At 38.1% G+C, this 22,660-nt stretch overlaps 1 protein-coding gene across 4 annotated transcripts in view; it reads left to right on the forward strand.

Moving 5' to 3' along the window:
• The window catches only part of pde4d (phosphodiesterase 4D, cAMP-specific), a 249,146-nt gene that overhangs the window by 217,075 nt on the left and 9,411 nt on the right, over window positions 1-22,660 (forward strand). For all 4 annotated transcript variants that reach the window (XM_084728718.1, XM_084728719.1, XM_084728720.1 and 1 more), the window contains 5 exons: window positions 670-706; window positions 800-876; window positions 1,310-1,359; window positions 8,845-8,957; window positions 22,007-22,100. In XM_084728718.1, the coding sequence (XP_084584844.1) occupies window positions 670-706; window positions 800-876; window positions 1,310-1,359; window positions 8,845-8,957; window positions 22,007-22,100 (371 nt within the window). The remainder of the gene's footprint in view (window positions 1-669; window positions 707-799; window positions 877-1,309; window positions 1,360-8,844; window positions 8,958-22,006; window positions 22,101-22,660) is intronic.

The raw sequence follows: 22,660 nt of genomic DNA on the forward strand, positions 1-22,660 counted from the left end.
GCAGTACTCAGTACCTCAGATATTTTACCTCAGATATTTTTTCTCCAGAATCGCTTACTGCACCTTTAACAATGTAGACTGAGGTGCCCTTGAGCAAGCCTACGTACTCCAGGAGCTATGTGTTCAATCAGTGAAATAAAGTCAGAAACGTGCTTAGCTGACTTTTCCCAAGATAAATTAAAGTCAATAAAACTATGAAATAAGGATTGCCTAAGGGATATATATATATAAAAGAAAGAATGGAAAGGCAAGGAAAGTACAGTACATGGAGAAAGGGTGACTGTGAGGGTCATGTCTTTACAGCAAGTTCAAAGACAGCTCACAGGTCTCACAGTGTCCTTGCAGTGACAATGTCTTTATTCACATCACATGTACGGAGACACGTCCACCAATAAATTCCTGCTATTCTCTGACTGAAACCGTAAACTGTTGGAAACTGTTACACATGGTGAAGTCGGGCCTCAGCTGGTGGCTGATGTGATGAGTAAACATGTCACTGTGATGGAGTGCATCAGGGACGCTGAAACTAATCCAATGCGATGACCCGCGCTCTTCACTCCCCCTCCACCCCTCCCTCCTTGACCTTTTCAGAACACGAGCCTCTGTTGTCGAATGTCAATATACTGTAGATCTAACATTAAAGCTGCTGTCTGTCTTTGTGTCTTTCAGTCATGGTGACGATATGATTGTAACGCCATTTGCACAGGTGAGCGCTTCACGTGTTGCCTTCGTGTTTTACATTGTCTTGAATTAATTATTTCTGCGTGATTCGGTCCTAATCTGTCATGTTTCCCATCAGGTTCTTGCCAGCTTGAGAACCGTACGAAACAACTTTGGTGCATTAACTAATCTACAGCAAGATAGAGCGTCCAATAAGTAAGTTGCCAAAGTTGCCAAGCTGTACTGTTTTTTGTTTTTTTCAAACAGACGTGAAATCTGTCTCAGTGGGAGGAGTGACTGTATTACTGACAACAATGATCAACATGCCAGCATATTACAATATTTATGACTAAGATCTTCCTCTAAACAAGTGGCAGCGATTTGAAGTCATTCACATGCTGCACCTGTCCATACTGTGTCCAGTGCATTCTCGCCCTCTGCTGGTCTCATTGAGTACTACAATAACAGTAGCAATAGCTTATAAAGGTACCTTCTGCTACATGTGCAGAAATGAGTGAAGGGAAACTGTGCTTTCTTACTGCTCAGAGTCTTGTAGAGAGTTTTAGATAAAATACTTTAAGTTAAAACTTTGATTGTATAGTTTTGGGAAGGAAATGTCTCAGTGTGTGTTTGTTTCCCCCTATGACAGGAGATCACCTATGTGTAACCCACCGCCCATCACCAAGACCACCTTTACAGGTATGTTGACGGCAAGAGCTGCAGAATGGTGCATGTCGTTGATGTGTGAGTGTGTGCGTGTGTGTGTGTGTGTGTGTCTGTGTTTGTCCATGTGTAATTAGATATGTGGTCTGGGAATTGGGAGTCAGATTTTGCATTAGAGGGAACACATTACTTCAAGTCTCCCTACCATTTATAATGGTATATAATATATAAACATTTTGTTATGTGTTTATAACACACTATAATGTAATTGCAGGCAGATATAAGAAAGGGATAATGTACAATAAGTGGGTCATCACTGTGAAATACACTCTGACCGGGTGGTGCTGCTTATTACATGACCACTTACTTTAAAAAAATCTAAATTTTAATTTAAAAATTATTTTGCGCCTCCTCTATGATTGTAATTGCGCCCACAGTAACAGTCTATTATTCAGAGCAACTGTCTGTTGTTCAGAAATAACAGATCTTAGAATGTCATAATTGTCAGAATTTAGTATTTAACAAAGCCATGTAATAAGCGTTAAATAATGTATTTGTCAAAGACTGCAGCTCCTCCTGTGTTCACACTTAAGTGGAGGCTGGTCTATAAACAACTAATAAATGACTGTAATAATGTAAAATAACAAAATATTGTACATTAATAACCACTTAAAAATATTCTTATATCTGCTTACAGCCACATTATAGTGTGTTATAAAGTATTTATTAAATGTTTATACTGCTTGTTAGTGCTAAATAGAGGGACTTGAAGTAAAGGGTTGCCACAGTAGAAGTGTTGGCAGGAGTAGCAGTCTGCACTCTTTTCCTTAAAACTGGAGGCTTAATAGATTTGGTAGAGAGTGGGAGGCTGTCAGTCCTCTGCAGCGGCTGCTGGTTCGACTCCCGCCTGTGGCCCATTTGCTGTGCGTCTGCCTCTCTCTCTACCCCCTTTCCTGTCAAATCTTCAGCATCGATCTCAAACTCCCGACTTCATATTTTGTTATTGAATATTGCCCAATAAAAATCAGTGGCCGATCGATCTGGGCATCCCTAGTGATGTTTTTTTTTTCTGTTGTAAGTTGTCAGCATGGTGGTGATGAGCTTGCTGGCAAATGTGGACATGCTGTCTATACAGAGAGCCAAAGAACGAGAACATAATATCCAACACAGTCAGAATACAAATATGGACGACATATTTAACAGAGAATTAATTCACTGGAGAAAAAAAGGACGGACAGGAGAAGAAAATACAGTATAACTGGTAAACCAAGACCAAATACTTGAGTCAGTAGCTGCTGTTTAACTATTGTCTTTAAAGTTTGTATAGGTGTTGCCTTTTGTGGACATATGTTTGTATAGTCAAGATGCTGTGAAAAACCCCATAACAGGTACAAAAAATTGTCAAGAAAGGTGGTTCATTTTCAGGCAACTGCTGAGTGTTTGATGTTATTCTATTTTTTAGTTTAATTGATTTTGCACAATTAAAAACAATACCCAACAATGGCAAAGATAACGAATAATTTCTAGTGCAGGGAGATGCAGAAAACCCAACAGGTTTACATGAAGCCTCCACCTAAATAATGTTAAAATTTGAAGTTATTGAGAATTAATATACAGAAAATGATAAAAGTGATGGCAAACTAATAGTAACAAAACATGTATGATATTAACACTTTGTACAATGATGTCTTGCATCTATTTATGTGTATGGACCATTACAGACAGTTTGCAAATCATCCCTGTATTCCACAAAGCAGTTTTGTAGTGGATGTTAATATTTATGCTAGTGAGTCTCCACATCTTCATGTCGTTAATCAATTTTGTTTGGTGGTCATCCCATTTTTCTTAATCTAAAGCTTAAAGAACCAGTTGTCTTTATCACCATGCATGTGTGTTTAGTTTTGGTTTATACAATACAGGCGCCAGTTCAGTGCTTTGACCATAGATAGACTTATCAATACTTCAATAATGGATTGGCAGCCAGGCTCTATATATAGCCCTACCTGACGTGGACAGTCTGATGTGCTGTAACCACTAGACAGACAGTCTGTTGCACAGCCTCTCTGCCCTAGTTTGAGAGTTTTTTGTTGTGAGGAGGACATGACACAGACAGCGTTAGATGGCTAGAATAGACTTGTCCTTGACAGTCACTTTGCTTTTTAGCAGTATCAATGGCTGTAACCTAACTGGTGTTAGCAGGACAGACCATATAACTTCCACCATTAATAAATGATTCCACTCTGTTTTGTTTAGTAAGATTATCCCTAAGGCACGTGCTCAGGCAGCCACAGAATCACACAAAAACACAGACATAATCTTGCGTATTGTAAAGATGGGTTAAAACTTTTAAATTGTTTTTAAAAATGTATTTATTTAAGAATTATATGCCACATTTGAGTGATACATATCTAGACATTGCTCCCAAGAATCACATTCCTGATCCATAACCTGCTTATATATGAGGAACTGGTGACATTGTGCTATTTTTAGAACACAATCATACTGGTGCACAGCCATTATGGGCCCTGCCATAAACTGGTGACAGCTGTGAGGCATGAGCCTGATTGTTTGAGAGTATTGACTACTTGTAATGCAAAGGCTTGCTGAGGCGGTGACTAAGTCAACGTGCAGATAGAGGATAAATGAAGGAATAAAGAAAGTGTAATTAATAGTAACTCACTGATAGAATACCAGTGAATTAATGAAGAGTTACATTTAAGATCCTTTGCTCTTTGTGCTTGTCAGTGTATTTTTCTGCCACCTGTCACTGACTGACTGTTCAGATGAAAAAAAAAAATCAAAGATTTAAAAGAATTATCTGTAGTTCTGCGACCTTTCACCTTTTGTAGATGAGAATAGATGTTGGTTAAAGTAAAGGTATAATCATTCAGCATGAGACTAGGAGAGCAAACAGGGTGACAAAACATGCTCCAAATTTTCACTTAATGTAGGTGGACAATATTTTTTTTTTTACATTTAACCTGCCATATACTCAGTCCAAATTGTTACGTGCATTTTTTTTTTCCAAACTTATGGTTTGTATTCTGGATATAAAGTTAATTCTCTAAATTATTCTACCTTTCCCTCTCTTCTTGGTATCTTGTACTTCATATGGAAACAACAGCTTGAGGTTGAGGCATAAGTGCCCCAGGCCTCCTAAAAAGTATTAACATGAAATCTTTCTCTGTCCATATGGGCCAGAGTGAAGGTACTAAAGACAGTATTGTCCTTTCTTGTTTTATCTCTATCTCAGTCAAATGACCACAGTGCTTTGAGGTTAAGATTTTTTGAAGTGGGGTTGTGGAAGAATCAGTGAATCAGAACTAACCTTTTAACAAACCAAAGTCACCCAATAACACAAACAAACTGACCAACTGAGGCTGCGGTAGACCAGCGACTCCTATGTTCTGTGAGGTAAATGATGATTTCACCTACAGAGTTTTGTTGGTTTGGAGAGGGTGATATTTGGCTTATATAATGGTGGCTTCCCATCAAAGTAAAAGGGTGAAAGTATTTTAAATATGGTACACACTTAACCTGATATTGAATTTTTTTATGAGGCTAAAATATATTTTGCTGCTGACCCCGTCCACAGCAGTACATTGCTTTACTACACCAGGATTCCCGCTGCTTGTCCCACCGCCATTTACTATAGGTAATATATTAAATAAGTACCTCATACAGCCCCGCTTCCAGTAATCCACACTGTCACTTTAAGGACATCAGTGGTTTATTTTGATGCTCCATTTGGAGGGACAAACATCTTTGTATAAAACAAAACAAGAGGATGAGGAAATTAAACGTCATTAAATAGGAAAAACAAACATTACATTTGAAAATTACACTTGTAGTACAGTACATAGATAGATGATATGTTACAGGTTTACTTTAAAAAAAAAATGATAAGTGATTGGCGCATGATATTATCTTAAAATGTAACTTAAGCTACTGAACATCTGCATGATAGAATTACAATAGATATGAATTATCTAACAATCAATATCAAAATCAGCATGATTCCTTAGTAGTTTAACTTCTCCTCTTTCCTTGTCTCTGCACTTTTTTCTCCTCCTCCTCCTCCTCTCTCATCTTCTCCCTCTCACAGTCCGACTTCAGTGTCGAGCTGTTCCGGTACATAGTTTGGCTGCAGCCCTGCGTCTGTGCAGCAGAGTGGCCTCTCCGAGCGCCGGTGTCTGATGTCGCACTAAGCATGAGAAGAATGTCATTGACGTCAGTGCAGTTGCTGTCAGAAAGAGTAGCACCCCAGCCACTGACACCACACCAGGGAGAGAGACAGAGGGAGAAAGAAAGGGGAGGCCGGGAGGAAAAAAAAAAGAAAAAAGACGAGAGAGAGACAGAAAAGAGACAAAAGAGGGAGGAGGAAGGATGTTGAGAGATCAGTGGAGGAAACGGAGGAGTGTGGGAGAGGAAGGGGGACTAATGGAAGAAGGGAGGGAGAGGTTTGTCAAAGACAATGAAGCAGGAGAGGGGGGAAATTGTTGAGAATAGGAGGTGACACAAGAGGTTCAGAGATGGCCAGTGGTCCTGCATGGAAACAAACATGGCTACATGTTTCCAAATACACTGTAAAATATAATATTATTTCATCATTAAGATTATAAATAATCTCTCTAGTTTTAGGTTATTCCACAATACATGATAAACACATTTTCTGCAAAATAAGATTCTACATAAATTTGACAGTGTTGTAGGGATGACTGTTGGTATTTTCACAAAATATTAATACAATGAGATTTTTGATAAATAATTAGGGCTGAACAATTAATAGAAATTTTATCGAGATCACAATATATCCAACTGCAATTTTCAAAAGCAGCAGATTCAATATTTTTTGAAGGCAAAAAAGTGTGTCAAAATACAGACTGAGGAAAAAATCTTTGTTTGGTACAGATTCCCACAAAAATCACACTAGAATAATTTTAATGTTATTTTTTTATTGAAAATAAGAAAAGTGGTGGAAAAATGATAATTTCCTTCAACAGAGTAAATCATATCTCAACTGAAATAATCAATCAGAATAATCACAATTAGATCATTTAGACATATAATCATCAGTAATGTGGCTATAATGACTAAGTGGGTGCACTGTAAAAAAAAAAAAAAAGGTTGAGAGAACTCAAGTCATTTTAAAGCCAAGTGCTTTCAGAATCCAAAATCTGAGACGATATCTAATCTAGTCTATCTAGTCTCATTTTATGATATCAATATAATATTGACATATTGCCCAGCCCTGTTTATCAAACCATATTGTCATAGCCCTTTTGAAAGACTCAGAAACGAAAACACTACAAATGCAACCCAGAGCTGTAAGTTTTGCATCATTTACATTAAAATAAATGGTCCAAGAATGAAAGGAAAGTAAAAAAGCAACATTTAAATAAATCATTTAAGACTAAATTAGGGCTGCAACAAAGAACATAGTTGTTGGGTCCATAAAATGTAAGACAATGCTGAAAATATTCAATTAGCCCAAGATGACATCCTCAAATAACAACTGGAAGATATTCAGTTGTACTGTAACAATTAGTCTATTTATTTGATTAATCCATCAGAAGAACATTAGTCGCCAACTATTTTGATGATGGTTTAGTCTTTTCAGTCATTTTTCAAGCAAAAATATCAAATATTTGCTGGTTCCAGCTTCTTACATGCGTGGATTTGCCGCTTTTCTTTGTCATTTATGACAATAAATGGAAAATCTTTGGGTGTTGGTTGGACAAAAGAAGCTGTGAGAGGATTTCACTGGGCTGTGGGAAATTGTGATAATTTTTCACAATTTTCCAGTTTGTTATAAACTAAACGATCAATCGATTATTTGTGAAAATAAGCTGCAGATTAATCAATAATAAAAACAGTTGTTTGTTGCAGCCCTAATATTCAGCATACTGTGATAAAGAATTAAAGAAACCAGAAAATATCCACATTTGAGAAGCTGAAAACAATCAACATAGTTTACAGCTAACTGATTAATCAGCTAATTGTTGCAGCTCTAGACTAACTAAAGACCGCACAGTATTTTTCCCAAAGGCCTTAATACAGTATGAAATGCTAACTGCAATGTGAAACTGATACAGCATCATGTGATTGAATTTGGCCCTCGTGTATTTTAATCTGCCACTGTTTCCTCCGTCTTTGTAATTGAATTACAGCTAAAGTGACCCACCCCTGCCAAATCACAGATCGCATAGCATTAAAAGCCTGTGCTTTCCCAAATTAGTCAAGGCATCAATATTAATTGGGTTCTGACAAGGTGACATTTTCTGTTAACATAGGCTGCCTTTGAAAGGGGCCATGTCTTCAATTTCAAATTAAAAGACACTGAAGGATGCTGTGATGTATGCCAGCTGTCCACCGTCCTCCACCTTTATCATACTGTCAGCCATCTATTTGTTTATGTCTCTGTCTTGGTGTATTTGTATGCTGAACACATATTAGCAAACGTGCACACACAGTATAGGGAGCTCCCAGCTCTGGCTCCACTCCTCCTCTCATTACTCCGGTCCGTGTTTTGTTCCTCCCCCTTCCCCATCCACAGTGCAGTCCTCTCAGGCTTTAGGTACAGCTTGGGGAGAGCAGCACGTTTGGCTACCAGGGACGCCGAAGCAACAGCAGCCCACCCCCTATACACACACACACACACACACACACACAGAGCCAGCAGCGTCCATAGGAAACACCATCCAGCAGCACACACACACCCAGCACCGGATTATACCCTTTGCTTCCCGGATACCATGGATGTTTTTATTGGCAGAGAGGCTGAGGAGACAAAATCATGATGTGTTATGGTTAGCATTTCGTCCGGTGTGAGTGTGTGTGTGTATGCATGTGTGTCTGTTTGCGTCCATGTGTGTATGAGATGTCTTTGTATTTGTTGAGCATGTCAGGATCTGGGGTTTGCTCCGTGCTGGACAGTATTATTGACATGGATCTTGACCGGTTCTGAGCTCACTCTCACTGGATCCTCTCCTCCACCGTCCCTGTCTTCCCTCCATCCCTCCTACGGCAGACATGGGCCTGCTAAGCAGACTGCTCTTCATCCTGCTACATGACTGGAATTACATCTCTCTTATGAATGACAGCATATACACCTAGATGGCTGACTGTGATATGTGTGCTGTGTGTGAGTGAGTCTGTGGGTTCCCTGTTGTGATTTTCTTACTGTTAACATCCATTTGGACACCCAGAAGTGACTCCGTCTCCTGCACCTGTCCTCCCTGGGATTATATCTGATTTACTGTTTTAAAGGAAGAGTCCAGGATTTGAACTGTAGTTGCCCTGTGACTGCTCACCTGTGGGGTTTGGAGACAGGACAGCAAGGCCCCCCTCCCAGGCCCGCACAGCTGGCTCACCTGTCCAGTATGAAGAGTCACCCATGTGTCTACTCGGGGTATCCCAGCTTAGCTGTATGTGGGGTGGGAGACCCCGGGCCTGGACCGTCCACTAGCCCTCTGAAGCGGGCCCTAACTGACCCCTTGCCCTCCTGTCTTGCCCCCGCAGAGGAGGCCTACCAGAAACTGGCCACCGAGACCCTGGAGGAGCTGGACTGGTGTCTGGACCAGCTAGAGACGCTGCAGACGAGACACTCTGTCAGCGAGATGGCCTCCAACAAGGTAAGAATGACACAAAAGTTTGCACCAACTTTTATCTCACAGTAGTTCAATCATGCTGGCCCACATCAGTAGCATCTGCTGGAAGTGTCGGTAAAACTCTTGGGGTTTTTCTTTAAATTGTATCAATGCAATGCGTTATTTATTGAAACATGTTCAAGAGCTGCAACCCAGAATTCACTGTAGTGTGTTTTTGTGGCTGCTGTGAACAGAATGTGTGTTAAAGTTTGGTTTGAGTGTGATATTTCTAGTATATATACATATGGGTGACAAATTAAAGGAAAAAACAACTTGAACAGCTCCAGTAAAGTCTCTTGGACCTCACTGGGTGGATGGAACAAATTTCTTTCAAAAATGTCACCTGTTTTGGGTTTTGAGAGAGAGTTGTCTCACACATCAGTCCAAAACTCCATAGTTCTTTAATTGGGTTGAGATGTAATAACTGCTTTACGTATGTTATTGTTGCTTATTACATTTCTCCTCTCCATCAGTGTTTTTTCTGTTGTCACCCAACTGTATATCAAGTAGTGTATTGCTAAAACATCAGTCCTCACCTATTGTATAGCTGCTTTTCCAGACATAAATGAATAAATATAAAACTACCAAGAAATATATTTTTTGTGAGGGTAAATTCTGCAATTCTTATGATACACCATATACTGTAGGCAGCAGTGAAATTATTGCTCAGTAGTGAATGCGTATGCATGCACTCAGGTATCCTGGGTATGACTGGGTTTTTGTGCATGTATATGTCATATTGTTGTATTGTGATATGGCATAAGTATTGTCTTTCTGGTTTTAAAGGCTGCATTACAGTAAAGTGATGTACCTTTCTGAATTTACCACTCTGTTTTTGTTGTGCTGTTATTTGCCTTTACCCACTTAGTCATTATATCCACATTACTGATGATTATTTATCAAAAATGTTATTGTGTTAATATTTTGTGAAAACACCAGTAGTCATCTCTGCAATATTGTTGCACTATCAACATTGAGGTATTTGGTCAAAATATTGTGATATGTGATTTTGTCAATATCGCCAAGCCCTATGTGTTGTGCAGTTTAATTGACAGCGATGTGATCGAGATATATACATCAGATCTTGCAGAAGAGCCCAAAAGTATTGAGATATTTTTTTTTATAAGTCGTATCACCCTGACCTACTGGGAGGACTCTGATAGGAACCAGGAAACTGTTGCATGTAAACACCTGATCCTGTTTATTGAACATACAGAACTGAGTGATTAAAATGATGAGACACACCAGAAACCTGGATGCTGTTATGATCATATATACAGGGATATGATTAACCAGGTTTTAATGTTCCATGTGAACACCATATCCTGGAATAGGGTCAGAAACCCTACCCCCTTTGCTCAAGAGGCTTTACCTTTTGCCAGGCCACCAGTATAAGAAAGTATTTGTTCTTAATAACTTGCCTGGTTGAATAAAGGTGAAAAAAAAGATATGTGGTGGTGTGATATGCGGCAAAATTTTGTAAAAATTACCAGAAGCAAACAGATTCAATACATAATAGTATACTGTATAATATAGGGTTGCACAATTAATCAAAAATATTATCAAAATACTGTATATAGGAAAAATGTGTGACAAAACAGCATTATAATTAAGTACTGTAGTACTGAAGAGATGCCTTGACCCACAAATCTTGTTGTCCAGATGTAAGAAAACATGTTTATTTGGTACAGACTCTAACAAATGCCACATCATCATGATTTATTTTCCGTAAAAAATGAATATTGTAATGCAGAAATGATAATTTCCGATAATCACGAATCACTCTGAAATCACAATATTTGTCAACATAATAGCAAAATGATTTTTTTTTTACTAAATCATACAGCCTTATTATAATATTTAATAAATATGACCTCTTCTGTGTGTGACCTGCTGGTTTGCCATCAACCCTCTGTCCCTCTGCTCATTTGTCAAGTGTTTATCAGCCCATAGCAGCACCAACTTTCTGAACACGAGGAGCTCACTACTCCTACAGTCATCAGTCAGGTGTCATATGAGCTGCATATATTATATATATTATGTGCTGTGATGCATTTTTTTCAGCACTCATCCATCAAACCCCACATTGGACTGTTTGTGTTTTATTGTCTATGTGTGTGTTAGTGATAGCATCGTCATGCAGGCAGGGAGTTGTGTTGTGAGCATGCTCAGTTGCCTCCAGTGTGTGTGTGTGTGTGTGTGTGTGTGTGTGTGTGTGTGTGGAGGGAGGCTGCTCTGCTGCTCTGAATGCTGATCAGCTCTGGGCTCTGGTGATGTCACAAACTGTGATGTCACACGAGGGGAGGATGGACCAAGAGAGGAGAAGCAGGCGGGGAGAACGGACAGACAAAGGAATTACACAAACGCGCACGCGCTCGCAGTCACCACCAATGTTACCACAATCACACGCGTGACCTGGACATCAACCTCATTTGACAGTGAAAGGATTTTAAAATAGAAATTAAAAAAAAACTGTAACATTCATGGAGCAGCACTCACCATTGCTCACCAGCACAGCTATCTCTGGTTGTCATGGCAACAGCCACAGGCCCAACCAACCTCACTCCAGCAACACACACACACACACACACATCAGAGGTAATACAGTCACTACATCTCCCACACACAGCCATTACTTTATGTCTGTATCCTGCAGACTTTCATTTATCAGCACTCAACATTCACCTGAATTCATCAATGAAGGAAAGACACAATGAAATGTAAATTCAATTAAATTACTTCTAAATTTGTATCTCATGTCCTCTGCATGTCCCGTGAAAATCACCACCCATACCAGTGCTTTAGTTGTGTCCTTTAGCAGTCACATTGTATAGCTGCTGTTGTTTTGTTTTTCCTTTATGGAAGCAGTACATTAGATTTTTTTTTTTTTTACAAAACCTGGGAAAATAAAGCATGTCACCTCTAAATATCAGCATCCTCTAAGTTACTCTATGAAGCCCAGGGGGTGCTATAATGGCCGCTATAACAGTTAAACAAGGGGACATACCTGTTTGCCCTAAAAGATTTCACACTAGCTGAAATTTTCAATTCAGTATAATACATTTCTATGTATGTGGTCGTTGGTTCTAGTTCAGGATGCTCCTGTGGTTTTGTTTCTACTTTCTTGTGTGGATGTTGGTGTTTACGGAATCAGCAGCTGGTCTTCCTCTGGCTCTGCCTCAGGAACAGTGAGTGCTGGTCAAGTTTGATCAGTATGCCTTTTCATGGTCTGATCATTTTCCGTGGTAACTTCATAGAACTGCTTGAAACCAACTCAGGATCAAAAAAATAGTTTGTAGCGAAGATAAGATCTCCTAGAGCAAAACTTTTTAACGTTTTGATTGTGTCATGATTCAGATTTTTTGCAGCCTCTGTTGACCCTTGGCTCTGGCATCAGGCAGTAACAGGCTGCATGTAGATCTTGTAGACATCATCATTTCACCAGCATTGATTCTTATTGCACAAAAAGTGACGTGATAGCTGAACGTCAGTTTTTCTAAAGAAGTGTCACTTTTCATTTTACTTAGTAAGGGATGCACAATATGGTAAAAAAAAAATCATATCGCAATGTCTGTACCAAACAAGGATGTTTTCTTACATCTGGAATTAATTTTTTGATTAACTGTGCAACTCTATACTTAGTTCTTCCTTAAAGGTTTGCACTGCTTTATAATACAAATTTAGATATAGAACAGTGACATCCAGTGGTGCAGCCTTGGTTAAGTAAATACTTAAAACATGAGACAGGTCTATCAGCCAACATGGATCCTTGACCTCAGGCCATCTCCAGTGTCTACCCAGTCTCCTAGAAATGTTTGTATATTATTTAACTGTTTTCATAATTATGTTGACAGCAAACAGTAATTCTTGCCAGGATTATTGCAGAGACAGCGTTCCTTTGAGTGAATGAAACGCAGCATTGCATTTATATAGTGTGCTGGATTTGCAAAGAGGTAGTTTGGGTGGACGGATAAACATAATTTCTGTAAGACAGTACTGAGTGCCAGGGTTGATGGTAGCATTTAGGTGGGCACTGGCAGTGTTTTCTGGAGCCAACAAATGCCTGGATCCTCTCCTCACACACACTGTACAACCTGGCGGAAACAGAAACGCTTGTCTGTGGTAACTTTTTAAATATTTTGTTGACTCTCTAAAGGGTACAGTCCAGTGTGAGATGTATGTTGTATCCACTTGTGAGTCACAGTCACAGACATCCATCATCATCAGTACTTGTTAATTTTTTTTCTCTTTGACTTTTTTAGGTCTGTTCAGTTCATCCGCCTTTTGTATTGTTTTCGGGGTTGTGCGCAATGTTCCACTCACATGCAAACGACACATCATCAGTACAGAGAATGGATGGATACCCATACAAATGCTTGTTGAATTTCTTAATTCCAATATATTAGTTACTGTACTATGAACTGCTGTGCTGCTATGTCTTCAAAAGTTAGATCTGGTTAGATCTTCAGCTACGAGACATGTCTGATTCGGGCCCTTATTCTTTAACTTTTAATCTTACACAAGCAGGTCGAGGGTCATTCAACAAGTTGGTGGAAGTGTTTCTCCTTTGGATTTTCTGAACTGAGAAGGTTGGGTTGATTCAAATGGATCTTTACCCATATGCATTGTCATTTGGATTTACTTTTTTAAGAATGCATAATGTTGAATATTTGCTGGTATTTCCTGCTCACCACACATCAAATCTCTCTTGTAGTGGAATTAAATCACTGTTATAACTACTCTTATTGAGATGGCCCACTGGCAGATGTAGACATAAAATACAGTGCCTTTCAAAATGTGCACATTCACAGGCCAAAATAATAAAATAAAATAAAATACTGCTGACAGGTTTTTTTTCATTACTGCCTGATTGTCTTGTTCTTCACAAATTTGTTTTAATTATCAGGATGGCAGGTCTTCAGATGAGTAATTAATTGAAGGAATGTGGTTTGGCTTTTCCTCACATGGCCAATGCCAAACAATCACTCTAAATAGCAACTTTGCTGTTAAAGCATCATCTTTTTGGCCTGTCACGTCAGTTTTGTTTATTGACAGTTTCAAGTCATACATGGAACAAGATATAATCATAATAATATAGTAATACTACTACTACTAGTAATAAAATAAATATTTTATAAAAGATAAAGATATAAGTGAAATAATGTAATAGATGTAATAATGATAGTAAATTAAAAAAAAGATTAAATAATTAACTAAAAGCATTGATGATAATGATAATAATAAAATAAAAGTAAAATTAAATAAAAAATACGGTTGACAGTAAAGAGAACAAATAAATATCAACAAAGAAATGAAGAAAAAATTACAATACTGCACAGTACTGTAGACAAAAACAAAAAACAACAACTCCCATAGACTGGTCACCCATCAGAGATAATGTATGAATACATTTATGATCATACTCCACACAAACAGCAGAAAATAAGAGGAGAAAAAGTGCCAATATTATTGTGTATCACTCTGGTGTGTCTTTATAGCTTTATAGAGAAAGTTATATCCCTGTCTGTTTGTAATGGTACTCTCCAACATAATGTGTAGATTTCCTGCATGTTGTTTAGGTCATGAACGGACAGCAGACTGACTTCACACAGTCAGTGGTACATTCATTGAAAAAAAACAGCAGCAGCAATTATTGTGTTCCTGTCTGTGTTCTTTGGCGAGGGGGCGTCGGTCTCCAGAATAAATGTGTGTGATGTGAGAAAACAAATGCAACAGAGATCTGGAGGTGTCGCGGGCTATATACAGCAGGGACTGGATATTTTTGGTCACTCTGTCAAAGAACAAATTACACGCAAGTCACAGCTGAGCTTGGTGTGACACTTTCCAATTTTTACCCAATAGTTTGTGTTCACACCTCTTGGCTAAGCTATCAATATGTGTGTTTTCTATATTTGTCTGTCAGAGAGGGAGTGTGTGTGGACAGGAGGGGTATCTGTGGGCGTTACATTTGTGTATATGCTTCTGTAGGGAGTAAACTCTGTGTGTGTGTGTGTGTGTGTGTGTGTGTGTGTGTGTGTGTGTGTGTGTGTGTGTGTGTGTGTGTGTTAGTTAGTTAGTGTGTGGTGGGCCTGTGCTGGCCTGCTTGGCTCAGAGTCAGTCAGAGCTGCTGGGTCTCAGTTAGCCAGTTGTCTCATCTGCTCCAGCGTAGCTGTAAATTACTCTCAGTGCCAGGCTGGCTGTACAGGTGGGGTGTAAAGTAAGCAGAGACAGTTTGGTCCCTTTTCGATCCCTGTAGCCACTGGACCATCAAACACACAAGACACATGCATGTGCACACATCACACTCACACACCTGCCAAGAGAAAGAAAAAGATGTCTTTGTCTTAAAATCCTAAATTCATAGAGACAGTAGATCATTCATGATTCATGATTAAACTATTATTTCCGTACAGAATCAAAAGCTGTCTTTTCTAAATCATAAATGTATCTTTCATTTAACTTTTATAATTATAAATACACTGTCATACTGCTCTCATCATCAGTAAGCAGCTGTAATCCACATTTTTTTTTACAGTAGTAAAGATGAACCTACAGAGAATTATAATGTGAATCTGCAGCTTCCTGGAGCTTTATAGTGAGTTTCAGGTTGTTGTCTGGCTCACAGCTGGACAAGAAGTCAGTTATCGCTTAATCACCAAAAACTCCATACTCTATCTTTGCTCTCTTTATTTCAAAGTTAATTAGACTTCATTATTGACAATGAAGAATAATCAGTGCACGATATTCAGTGAAGCTGCACTGTCAAAGCAAATTACTTCACATGTCAAATCTATTTTCTGCACTAGTGCTGATATGATACTGGAGATGTGGCACCAAAGACCAAGAATAGATATAGAATTAGAATTGCCTCACATCAGGCCAGCTGTTAGTACTCAACAGTTTTCAAAAAGTTTTTTAAAAAAAAGTAGTAGCACTTCACAATAAGACTACCCTTTATAAATGGTTTATAATTGGGTTATTAATTAGTTTTAAACACTTTATGAATCATTAATAATAATGATTACTAAGCTATTATAACACATTAGATAAGCCTCAGCTCTCATTGCTCACCTTGCATGAATACTGATATGAAATTTCTGTAACTCGTCAATAAGATTAATTAGCAGTAAGCTGTGACTGGGTCATGCCAAATAATGAGCCAGAATCGATGTATGAGAACTGCATTCTAGCTTGTTTATAATGTTTATTATTGATTTATTAAGCATTTACAACCTTATTTATAACTTAATTATAAACAATTTCAGATTTCTTTTTAAAATAATGAATAATTAGGGATCCTACATAATTAAAGAGCATTTAAACCTCAATAAAACAGTGTGAAGAGCTGCAGAGGAAACCTATTACAGTGTCAGAGTGATCACTATGAATGGATCATTCTTATAATACTAAGAAATAATACAGGTTACCATCTAATAGACGTTGGTATATTTAACATTAATATAAAGCAATAACTTTGTAATTTACTTTATTTTATTGACTTTTTTTTTTTTTTTTTTGACTTCAAAATACAGTTCAGCTGCTTCGAATTCTCTCGTTTTTTTTTTTTATTAATTTGACAGGATTGACATATAAACATTGTTACATTGAAGTAGAAAAAACAACTGATGCAATGTACTCAAGACGTCTTGCCATAACTAATTTGCAGGCCTTGTCACTGATTAAGGCCTTTAAAGAATAAAACACAAGACACAACAGTAATACAAACATAGAAACTAACAATAAAATAGATGTAGACATTACAAACATTATTTAAACACTATTTGAGACAACGATGACTGAAAACAACCACTAAGCATTAATGGAGACAACAATGGCTAATATCAATAATTAAAAACATTAACAAAATCTGATAACGATATGATGAAATATAATGAAATGAACAGCAGCAAAAGGAAAACAGTAAACTTTGAAGAAACTGCGTCTTTTATTGAGAGGAAATTACTTTCTCTTTCCGATGTAACATTAAAAAGCAGCATTAAAACAGAAGTACTATTGAATTAGTGGAAATAGAAATTGCTGCTCGAGACATGAACTGTGTCCACGACCTCTTATTCCCAAATGACACACACACATTTCGATTGTTTATTTTATAAGGGGACCATTCATATTGTTAATTATGGGAAAATTCCATTAAAACTCCTCATACAATAAGGTTTGATCCTTGTTTGAAACCTCTTGAGCTTAGTGACACAAAACGCAGCCTGTGTGGACACGCTGCTTTCAGTTTGTGTCCCACTGAGCCCACTCCAGATGACGCTCATGCTGCTTTTTTGAGAAATGAATTGCTTTTCATGTATTTACATCATCTCATCATCAGTGATGTTACTGTGACTCACATTGCATGAATACTGGCATGAAGCTGACCTCAGTGTTTCACTACTGTATCATGTTGGATGAAGTAACCTGCGCTGAAGAACAAAACACTGTACAGAAGGTCAGATCAGTCAGCGTACACACACACACATTTGCACACATACTGTTGCACGTAATGTAAATATATCTTGCATACACACAAACGAACATGCACACACACACACAATCACATCGGGCTGCACTGCAGGAATGGAAGGAAAAGGAAGGGGTAGATTTTCCACTGACTTCGGTCGCAGCCAATCACACAGCAGGTGACCTCAACTCTGCTCCAATCCAAGCCAATCAGAGGTGATGATGAGCTCACACTTCTTCCAGAGCCGGGCCCTGATTTGCTGCTGTTGTGTGACACGGCAAGAGAAGCAGCCTGTGCTCTTCACATGGGAGCTTGTGTCGCGCGCGCACACACATGCACACAGCCACTCAGTCACACACAGAGAAGCAGGCAGCCAGCCCTGTTTGGGAAACATTTCTGCTGTCCTGGTGCTTTGGCATCTACCAAGCATCCGCACCATCATCAATTATTCACAATCTCAGCAGTGTGTCCCTGCATCTGAGAGTATGTGTGTGTAAGTGTGCGTGCACGCCAGTGTGTATGACAGTGTGTGTGGTCACGATATGCTCTCATCGGATCTTAGGGGAGCCTCTTTCCCACCACTCCCCTCTCAGAGTCTGCTTTTCCTCTCTGCTTCCCGGAACATGGGCTCGTTTCTGTGGATATTCTCAGGACAGGAACACGATGCTTCATTTATGGACTTTACACAGCAGATTCACACTGAACCTCTTCAGGTTGAGGACTGTTTTTGTTTCACTAGCCGCCTAGTGCTTTCATCACCTGAACTGTGGGTTTAACTGGACTTGAACCTGGACTGTAAACCTGTACCTTTCTGCTTCTGGATCTCTTCTGTTGATTTGTCAAAATGCCTGAAGCAAATTATCTGCTCTCTGTGTCCTGGGGATATATAAAGGTGAGATGTGGTATTGATTCATTGATTATTCTGGTGCTTATTTCCAGTTTGAGAGCAGAAGTTCTTTTTGCGATTGAGGTTTATCCTTGACACAGATTTGGCTGCAGGGTTATGTGACTGCACATGCTGCATATAGATCCTCACTAACATGTTGTCACCCATACAACAATGCTTCATAGGTGTGTCATTTGTGGATCTATCATCCATTTTGATTTATCTGTGATGGAGTGAGCTGATGGTACTCGCACTGTCCTGTGTAGACATGGCTGAATGGACAGCGTAGAAAAACATATGTAGTTGCATTTTTTAAAGTTTGGATTTAGAAGTGCAGACATTACAATTACATGATCTGTTATTTCCAAGATAGAATAAAACTAAGGCTGCAATTCATGGTTAGTGTAATTGTTAATTTTGTTGATGAATCACATAGTTGTCTGGTCTATAAAATGTCAGAAAATAGTGAAAATGTTGATCATTGTTTCCCAAAGACAAAGATGACGTCCTCAAATGTATTTTTTTTCTGGACCACAACCCAAAAATATTAAATTTACTGTCATAGAGGACTAAAGAAATGAGAAAAAAAAATCACATTTATTAAGCTTATCATTCAAACTTGTTATTCAATTGTCAAGATTATTGGTGATTAAATTAGTAATCGATTATTAATCGATAAATTGTTTCATCTTTAAATTAAACAGTAGCTCTTAAAGCTCTGTGAAGAGTTTTTTTTAGGTCAGCAGTCCTCTGGGTAGTTGGGTTGCTCCATATTTTCTGATGTAATGAGGGATGTATTTTTTTTAGGTTAGCCATAAATCTGAAGTAAAAAGAACAGAAAGAAAGAAAAAAGAAAATATGTGTATATATATCTTTAGATTCTTCAATTTTTCAGCAGCCTTATCTCACTGACATTTTAATTATTTGGTTTAATAATTATGCGTCTTACAAACAGAGCTCTACCAGACATGTATTTGGCGTTTTTCTACTTCATACAGATGGTTCTTCTGGGTAGTTGGATTGGATAATTCTCAGGGCAGTTGGGTTGCTCCATATTTTCTGGTGTAATTAGGGATGTTTTTTTTTAGGTTAACCTCAAATCTGAAGTAAAAAAGCAAATGCATTTCAATTCTCCTTTTTCCAGTGATCTTATCTCAATGTCATTTCAATTTTTTGTTTTAATAATTATGTGTCATACAAATACAGCTCTATCAGACATGTTTTGTCGCTTTTCTACTTTATTGGCTGTTTTAAGCAGAAAAAAAGCACACTACAGATGGTTCTTCTGGGTAGTTGGATTTGGCAGTCCTCTTGGTAGTTGGATGCTCCATATTTTATGATGTAATAAGGGATACTTTTTTTTTTTTTAGGTTGGCCACAAATCTGAAGTAAAAAAGCAAATTTATTTCATTTCTCCTTTATTTTTTGCAGTAACCTTATCTCACTGTGATTTTATTTATTTATTTTTATAATTATGTCTCATGTAAATAGAACTCTACTGGACACTTCTCTACTTCACTGGCTAAAAATCTATATTAAAAAAGCAAATCTGCTTTTGCAGTGACCAGTCATTCATTATTTGTGTTGATAATTATGTGTGATGTAAATAAGGCTCTACTGGACGTGTATTTGTCACTTTCCTACTCTATGAGCTCTTATAACCTGACAAAAGCACACTACAGATGGCTCTCTGCCTCTTGTGTCTCCATTTTAAAAAGCCTGTGGGTGTTATTCAATAGGATGTCAATACACAATTGCATAGTAAGCGCTCTGCAGTACTGTAATGGTCTATTTTAAGTGATAAATATTGATTTATATAATTGATCAATATGCATACATTATGCATCTGGACTAGAGCCAGAATGATTCAGACAATGCAGCGGTTTTTGTTCCAGAGGGTTTTTTTTTTTGTTTTGCAATCTTGTTTTGTAAGTCACTTGTTTTGAAACCACTTTGGAAAATACCTGATTTCAAGCATTCTCCCTCACATCAATCAGTCTGGTCTTTAAATCAAAAGCAGCAGCTAAATTTAGGTCTGCCACTCCAATTAGGAGCAGAAGAAGAGAAGAAGAAAAAGAGAGAATGGGGTGAGGGAGAGGCTGCGAGGAGAAGAAAAGTAAAACTGAAATTGAAAGAAAGAAAGTGGGAAAATGTGTCACTGGTTACATACATCCCTGGCAGTAGCCCTCTGACCCACTGTGTATGTGTGTGTTTGTATGTGCGTGTGTGTGTGTGTGTGTGTGTGTGTAGGTCTTACAACACGAATGGTGACATTTGTCGGTACAGCTTCTGTGATGTGACTGAAAAGAATCTGTTAGTGAAAGTCTGCTAGTGGCCTCAGCCAGCAGGAGGGTCTGTGTCAATAAAATTATTTGATTTCTTCACTGAAATCATAAAAATGTGTTTTTAATAAAATACAAGGTATATCAGTATGATACAAGGCATCATACTGAAGGTGCTTCACATTTTTTTTTACCTCAAACATATTTAGAGAACATTTAAAGTCAAACAAGTGTATGCTCTTGAATTGTATTTGCAGTTTTTATTTTCTTTCTCTAGTTTTTTTTTTTTTAAATATGTGTATGGTACCTCTTAAGAGTGTCACAATTCTCCAAATCCATGATTCGATTTGACTTTAAATTTTTAAGGGACCAGTTTGCCCTAATATAAAAAATATATGTTTCCTCTGGCCTGTCACACTATTTATCCATCTAGATAGTTTTGACAAGTTGCAGAGTTTTGGAGATATCAGCTGTAGAGATGCCTTCCTTCTCTCTAGTATAATGAAACTAGATGGCATTCTGCTTGTGGTGCTCAAAGTGCCAAAAAATACATTTGAAAATCTCAACAGCAGTGTGTCTTTCCAAAACTCATCACCCGGTTACTCGAGATAATGCACAGACAGTTGTGAGCAGATTCATGTAGGAATCTCCTGGCATTACTTTATTTCTCCCCAGAAATAAAATAGCTTCTTTATGAGGCGTCTGACAACAAAGTTACCAGCTCATGGTTTCTGGAAAGAGATGCTGGTGTTGAATTTTTCTGATGTGTTTTTTTTGGTGCGTTGAGCACCACGAGTGCCATGTAGTTCAGTTAAATTCAAGAGAAGGCAGACATCTCTACAGCAGATATCTCCAAAACTCTGCACTTCAGACCAAAACTCTTAGATGGATTAACAGCACTACAGGGAAGAGGAAGGTGGAATTGTCCCTTTAACGATTCAATTCTATTTTTTGATTTAACCTTTTTTCTTTGTACTGACTACGCTGTTGTTGGACTATCATGTCTTGATTTGTAATGACTGGTTGTTTGCCCCGATGCCAAATTCTTCTTTAAAAAGAGTCTACATGTTATCAAGTGTGATATAACAGCTGGTGAGCGACAGTGTGTTGTCTTTGAAGTGTTTTATTTCTGTGATTTTTTAATTTGGACACGTCCTGGATGCTGCGAGTAAGCTGGGTTGGAGACAAAATATACTAATTACCAATTCTGCTTCTAATTTTGATTGTTGAAATTTAAACCTCATTTCAATTGAATTTCAATTAAATATTGACATTGTGACACCACTAGTGCCTCTACATACCAGCAAATTGTGATTTTTCTTCTCTGTATTTCACACTGTGAAACCTCTCATCTGTGTGTGTGTGTGTGTGTGTGTGTGTGTGTGTGTCCCTATTTCAGTTCAAGAGGATGTTGAACAGGGAACTGACTCACCTATCAGAGATGAGCCGCTCTGGGAATCAGGTGTCTGAGTTCATCTCCAGCACCTTCCTGGGTGAGTGATGACACAGGAAGATAGACTCACTGGTCTGGAAGAAAAAAAAATCTTCATCTTGCCTGAAAAGTAAAAAAAATAATATGGTGCCAAGAGTGAGTCAGTAGTTTTCTGACCAAACACAAAACACCGTTAATCCCCCAACGAGATAAAAGTGTTGTACTTAAAGGGATAGTTCAGATAATTTCAAGTGTTGTGGACAGGGTCAGCAACAAAGGTATTGTAGTCATTTAAGAATGGTCCACCTAAAAAACTTCTATATCAGCACAAGTGTACTCTTATTACTTTATTGAGAATATTTTCACCACTTTACTTTTCCTTCCGATAGGAAAAGACTGATATACAAGCAAAATATTTCTCTCTTCAAACCAACCAAACCTCATAGGCTAAATCAGTAGATTTTGTCTTGAAGAATAGGAGAGTTGCTGGTCTACTGCTGCCTTGATCTGTTATTGTGTGACTTTGGTGAATCTGACCTGTCCTTTCAAAATTCAAAGTCACACAACAGCACAAACAAACTAACAGACTGAGGCAGCTGAAGATAAACCACAACTATGTTC

This window comes from Lutjanus erythropterus, chromosome 10 (genome assembly GCF_056507025.1).
Source record: "Lutjanus erythropterus isolate fLutEry1 chromosome 10, fLutEry1.hap2, whole genome shotgun sequence".
NCBI lineage: Eukaryota > Metazoa > Chordata > Actinopteri > Lutjaniformes > Lutjanidae > Lutjanus > Lutjanus erythropterus.